This window comes from Papilio machaon, chromosome 15, assembly GCF_912999745.1.
Source record: "Papilio machaon chromosome 15, ilPapMach1.1, whole genome shotgun sequence".
Lineage (NCBI taxonomy): Eukaryota > Metazoa > Arthropoda > Insecta > Lepidoptera > Papilionidae > Papilio > Papilio machaon.
Genome location: NC_060000.1, coordinates 8,139,174 through 8,145,601, shown reverse-complemented (window position 1 = coordinate 8,145,601; position 6,428 = coordinate 8,139,174). Strand labels below are relative to the sequence as shown.

The 6,428-nt window shown below is 47.4% G+C and overlaps 2 protein-coding genes across 2 annotated transcripts; one reads left to right on the top strand and one right to left on the bottom strand.

Moving 5' to 3' along the window:
• Window positions 1-1,086: 1,086 nt before the first annotated feature.
• LOC106713218 lies at window positions 1,087-3,333 on the top strand. The gene has a single exon (XM_014505944.2). It carries the CDS (start codon window positions 1,462-1,464, stop codon window positions 3,331-3,333), a length of 1,872 nt encoding a protein of 623 aa, XP_014361430.2. The 5' UTR covers window positions 1,087-1,461.
• Window positions 3,175-5,939, bottom strand: LOC106713219 (aladin). The gene is made up of 6 exons (XM_014505945.2): window positions 5,761-5,939; window positions 5,078-5,673; window positions 4,564-4,776; window positions 4,131-4,282; window positions 3,743-3,977; window positions 3,175-3,551 (listed from the first exon to the last, which is right to left on the bottom strand). Exons 1-6 carry the CDS (start codon window positions 5,881-5,883, stop codon window positions 3,416-3,418), a joined length of 1,455 nt encoding a protein of 484 aa, XP_014361431.2. The 5' UTR covers window positions 5,884-5,939; the 3' UTR covers window positions 3,175-3,415.
• Window positions 5,940-6,428: the final 489 nt, after the last annotated feature.

The window sequence follows — 6,428 nt, the reverse complement described above, 5'->3', positions numbered from 1 at the left end:
AATGTGAATCGTATTGGTATCGTATTAGTGCAAGGTGATATATTTGTTGCAATATTAGTGTTTAAGCTTACTTGTGCAATTTAGCTATTTGTACGAATTACTTTAATTTTTTTACATATCTCTATTTTATGTTTGTCGATCAAATTATATTGTTAATAAAAATCATGTTGCTTTTGAAAATTTTGTTTTTATTTCAATAAAGAAAAAAATAAACATCCTTCACTTATTGACGGTAACTTTCTACTTTACTATCGTAACAAATGTATTAAAAAAGGATATGAAATAAGACAAACAAGAATTCACGTGCGAGGCAGTACGAGGCAGCGTACTCGTAGTCATGTCGACGCCCTGTTACCTTGCTACGAATATTTCATACCATTTGTACCAGCGAGGGACAAGATTAGTGTGGAGAGATGACTACTCCGCAGTCGCAGCGAGCACCGCCTCAATACATTGTTACAATATCAGCGCAAAGAGAACAATAAACTGTTATCGTAACACAAATGTATTGAAACTCGATAAAATGTTTACGTTTGCCGATAAATTATAATATCAATAGAATTTTGTTTGAATTAAAAACAGTGCACCAACAATGTGATACAATACTGAGAATATTGTGACACATGGAAATGTTCCTTCTTCTCTTGATCTCGTGTGAAGGTATAATATGCAAAGTTAGTTTGATTGTGCTTGGTTATTGGTGTCAGTGGCGGGGCGGCGGCGCGTGCGCATTCTCAGAGCATGGCGTTTTCCATTACGTTGAGCATTGTCGTAGATCCTGACCCTCGATACTTGAACTGTTTCACCCCACATACATATCCAATGCCCAATGCGTTATATATAAAAGATTTATTTTAGTTTGAGAAATTAACCAGCAGTTACTCGTATTTTTTATCAGCCGAAGAACGTCAACAGAAGGGTAATTGATTTATTTACTTACCCGACTAACGGAACGAAGTAAAGAATATAAACAAGCTGTCAGGTGTTCCAATCTTTTTTTATTTTACGGAATTATATACAATTTTCAAATCGACTTTTAATAAATCTGTTTACTAGTATAAAAATAGGAAATTAATTATTATAGCTTTTGTGATGTGAGCTATACATTTTCCTCATTTTCTAGCTTCTTCTCTTAAATATTAACAAGAAACAAGACATGTACAAATGTTATTACAATAAAATACTTAAACAGAAAATATGTATCGCTGGAAACAAAATTAAAACTTTTATACACAAAATGGCGGACTTCATGTTGTCACATGTTCAAACGTCACGAGGAACCACCTCGCAGATGTCCTGAGTCAGGAGATAACACTCACTGTACTCTGGATACTGATTCGATCTGTTTTCCTTCACAACTATTATGTTCCCGGTGTTACATGAACTTAGTTTCAAAACGAATTTCATTATATTATTGTCCACATTGTGATTGTTCGCCTTCACCTGACTTTATATTGAGCTATGCATTTGCTAGCTATTTGTATATTGTATTTTAATATCACAAAATGTAACGTTTCAGTGATGAGATGTGCGAGTCCGGCGGCCGCGTCTACCACCGTGCTGGTGGACGAGGTCGGGGGCGACACCGCCTCTGACGTCTCCCTCATCACAATGTTCTTGAAGAACATCCTGAACCTGGGGCTGGGCTCGGCGGCCCCCTCCACCTCCTCCACCGCCCGGCCCACGCCCACGCCCACGCCCACGCCCAAACAACCGAACACGAGGATTTGCGACAAAAATATCATTCGCGCCTTTGTAGACGTCAAGGTGAAGGAGCTGATGCCGTTCCTGCAGGACGACGAGTACGCGGAGGCGGAGGTTGAGGCGGAGGCGGAGGGCGACACCGACATCCTGCAGCCTCCGCCCGAGCTGGTCGCGCTGCGCCAGCGCCCGCCCCCGCCCCCGCCCCCGCCCCCGCCCGGGGAGGGAGTGAGGAGGTACAGGCGGCTGAGGAGGCGCATTCACCGCGCACTGCTGCGGGAGACAGTCTCCAACGACACCCTCCATCTCATTATACAGACGATCGATGAAATGATAGCGAACATGGTCGCGGGGCGCTGCGCAGTGCGGGGCGGAGCGCGGGGCGAAGCGCGGGGCGGAGCGCGGGGCGGCGCGCGGGGCGGAGCGCGGGGCGGCGCGCGGGGCGGAGCGCGGGGCGAAGGCCCGCCGCCGCCGGAGCCCCGCGCCGAGGACGCGGCCTCGCGCCCGGCCGCATGGAGGCTCGAGTGGCAGAAGATACGGGAAAAATATTCCGACCTATTTCGAGGCAACGACTCCGCTCCCCGACAGCGGCTGGACGAGATCGTCGGCTCGCTCATGGACAAGTTGCCGACCTTCTTCGCCGACGTGCTGCGAGATGGCGACACTCTCGCCGAGAGGTACGGCGTCAGGTGCGAGAGGACGAGGCCGGCGGGTGCGGCGGGCGCGGGGGGTGCGGGGGGTGAGGGGGGCGCGGCGCCGGGGCGCAGTCGCGCGCTCGCCGGCAACGCGACCTGCGTGGCGGCGACGCGGATCTGCTCGGGCGAGCTGCGGCGGTTCCTGGTGCGGCTGTTCAAGGCGGTGAACGAGAGCAGCTCCCGGGTGCTGCGGGACTACCTCGAGATGTACAAGATCGACGTGAACATCGACCCGGCGGCGGGTCCTCGCGGCATCCTCTCCACGCTGCGGGAGATAAACCGCGAGGCGGAGGTCGAGGTCTGCAAAATATTCGCCAAGAAAATACGAAGCCTGGTCGCAGAGGAGGGGAGGAAGCGCGGCCTGGACGAGGCGGACTTGAAAGATCTGATAAAACACATAACGGAGAACGTTAAAATGCACACGAATGAAATCGTACGAGTCGAGATGGCGCCCATAGACACGGAGCTGAAGGAGAGAATTTTAAAGGATCTGGAGGACGACATGAGAGTGGAACTGGACCGGCTGGCGCGCGAGGCCGAGCTGACCATCTGCTCCGCTTTCGCCACCTGCAACGGGCGGTACTCGGTGCGGCGAGCTGGCCCCGCGCGCCGCGGAGTCTACGTGCGCGTCCAGCTGCAGCTGGAGGAGCGGCCGGCTCGCACCCCGCGCCGCACCCCGCGCCCCGCCCCGCGCTCCGCCCCGCGCTCCGCCCCGCGCCCCGCCCCGCTCCCCGCCTCGCGCCCCGCCCCGCGCCCCTCCCCGCGCCGCACCGCTCCGCCGCCGTCACAGGATTACACTAGTTTCGGTTTATCAGAAGCGCCGATACAAATGAAATATTCAACATTTGACACAAAAAATTACGATATGAAATCGTTAAACGTGACGAGAACGACGACATTTTATAGTGAAAATAGCAATACAAAAATTAGTCAGTAAAATTGTTTTTCAATTCAAAAATATGGAGTACGCGAGTCGCGTGATGAGGTGGGGCGAGGCGAGGAGGTCGGGTCCGGGAAGGCTAGGGGCTACAGAGGACGGGGAAGTGCTGCAGGCGGCCGCTGGACCAGGCCACGGTGAGGCAGGCGCCCTCGGCGAAGTCGCGCTGGAACGCCAGCGTCGTCGGCGTCTCCTCGCCCACACCGCGCACCAGGCAGCTGGAACATCACACACACACATGGTGGTGACGCATCACCTTTAACTTTATTAAAGGATACGATGTGTTTTCACTTTTTCGAAACATCCTTCCCTCAATTTGGGCCTCCGACGTCTCACTTATTGACACAACAATTTCGATTCTTTACACTTTCGACAAAGGAAATTAAGGAAAAAGAGAAAGTCCGCATACCAGGGCGTGATCTTGAGCTGCGTGTGGAGCTGCGTGGTGGCGAAGACGGCGACGAGATGCGTCTCCTCGAAGGCGAGAGCGAGGTAGCGGCCGCGCGGGCACCAGCACATGTCCAGCACGGGCCCGCCCGCCGCCTCGCCCGCGGCACCGCTCCCCGCGCCGCCCAGCGCCGCCTTGCTCACGTCCAGCACGGCCTGCGCCCGCGCCGCCCCGCCCGCGCCCAGACCCGCCCCACCTGCGCTCCGACACAACGCACACAAACTTAGTCTTAACCTAATCACACTAGTGCTCAAATTGTGTGTTAAATATATTGTATGAAGTGGTATGGAAGTTGTGGCAAATGAAAAAGATTTTTGTTAAGTATGACATAGATTAAATATATAGTGACCGTTGAGGAGAGGCGTGTCGGTGAGGGCGTAGATGACCGGTTCGCCCTTGGCGGCGAACAGCATGACGTTATTGGGCCCCCAGCAGGCGGCCACCACTCGCCCGCCGCGCGCCACCCACCTCTCTGGGCGCCACGCCTCAGTGTCCCACACCCTGCTCGCAACACACAATGTACATGGTTAAATTAACCACTTTAACACAGCCCTAGATGATCCACTGATTGTCCAAAAAACTTAATTGTCACTCTTAAACTTTTAACTAGTTATGTTAACTCGGCGATAAAAGAAAGCAACACTTTAAAGACAGCTGACAAATGGGACTAAAAATTGAGTAGAAATCGGTTACTTTCAAATACCATGAAAATAAGAGGTTCAGAAATCATTTGTTCATTTGAGCTAGTGAAATGCACAATACAAATTGTTGTCCACATTTACCTAAATACAATAGAGGAGGTAGCGGCAAAGAGCCTGGTGCCGTCCAGCGACCAGCGCGCGAAGACGAGGCCGCCACCGGCCACGCGACGCAGCGGCACCGCTGTGCCCAGTGCAACATCCCACAGCAGCAGTGCGGGGTCTGCAGCACTACAGCTGGCCAGTAGCGCACCGCTTGGGCACCAGCTGACGTCTGTCACCGGGCTGTGGCCCCAGCTGAAATCACATCTTATTGATAATGGGTTTCCACTACCTATAATGTCATACAACTTAGTGTTACTATCAACATAAGATTTTCTATAAAAAAACTGAGATAATAATATGTTTCTATATTAATGTTTTGGTAGTTTCTACTGCTTAATTTTTCTATTACATAACATATTTTACCTAAAAAAGGAAATATAACAACACTAATTGTGACATCATGAGTATATTGCTATCTTGATACTTATAGTTGCTATACTGCTATATTCATTATTAAAAAAAAAATTACTTAATCAAAACTTATCAAATATACCTTTTTAAAACAATAGCATTGCTTGAAGATGGTTTAGTGAACATGGAGTTAGGGTCAACGGTCCAGACGATGACTCCTTGCTCACATCCAACCGCTATCTCCGAGGCGGAATACGGCCGCCAGCTGAGAGAAGACACGTGCCCCTGCGCCTTACATTTCAGCGCAGACACGAAAGCCACGTCCGCGCTGTACACTCGCACATTGTCATCCGCAGTGGCTACAGCTATCTTGGTTGTGTGCGGATGCCAGTCCAAACACTTAATAGGTGCAGAATTCCAATTACGGGACCGCGAGTATTTTGATACGATTTTTGGTCCTATATCTTTTAAATGGGGTTGTATGAAATATCTAAATGCAGTAAAAAGATTGGCTACTTTTAAAACATAGGATGCGGTGACCGCTATTAAAGGGCATTCGCGATTAATATTCTGATCGGCGGCTAAACTCAGGGCGTCTAAAAACCCTTGTTTATACCAAACGCTTGTGATTTTCTTCAAAAGCTTGTCTTCGACATCGACATAAAGGGATATGTTTTCGTCTGAAACCTTGTGATGCTGGATGTCTCTTGTGACATTTATTTTAGGGTGGTTTTTAGTCTGAAAACAAACATACAACAAACAACGCCTATATTATAATACTATAAACATAATATTTTTTTATTAAAAATTGAAATATGAATTTACCGCGTTTGTAAACGTCGATATATTTCCGTACCGGCTATTAGCACAACAATACACTTCATTAATAACACACAAAGGGGTGTCTTCGGGTGGAGGTAATGCCGGAAATCCTTGAAATATTGACATTTTTTTATTTAACTGAAAAATTACAAAAATATCAGATATTAAAACTGTTAACAAAGTTCAAATAAATAGAAATGAAGTAAAAAATGACAATGACAAGTACAAAAGGCCAAAGAGCATAAAAAGAGATCACAGATACATAGAGTATAGTGTGTCTATTTAAGGATTTTTAGTTTGACAAATCATTTGACTATTCACTTGTGATGTTGAATAAAATCGGTTATGAATTTTTAGATTTTCTTTTGATTATATTACATATAACTTGTAGTCGAAAATTTCGTGATTTATGTTTTTGAATTACAAAATAAATAAAATCGTGTCTTTCTATTCCTACTTTTTTATTCAAAATCAAAACCACATAAAGAAATAAAACATTAAAACCAAAATTGAGGCGTCGAAAAATAAATACATATATGTAATGTTTTTAGTTAATTGTGTGATAATTAGCCAAATAACTGTTCAAAAAGTATTAAAACATCTAAATTATAGTACTTATATGTTCGATTAATTTTATTATAAGACCGATGCTCGACAGTTCACGGTTGTTG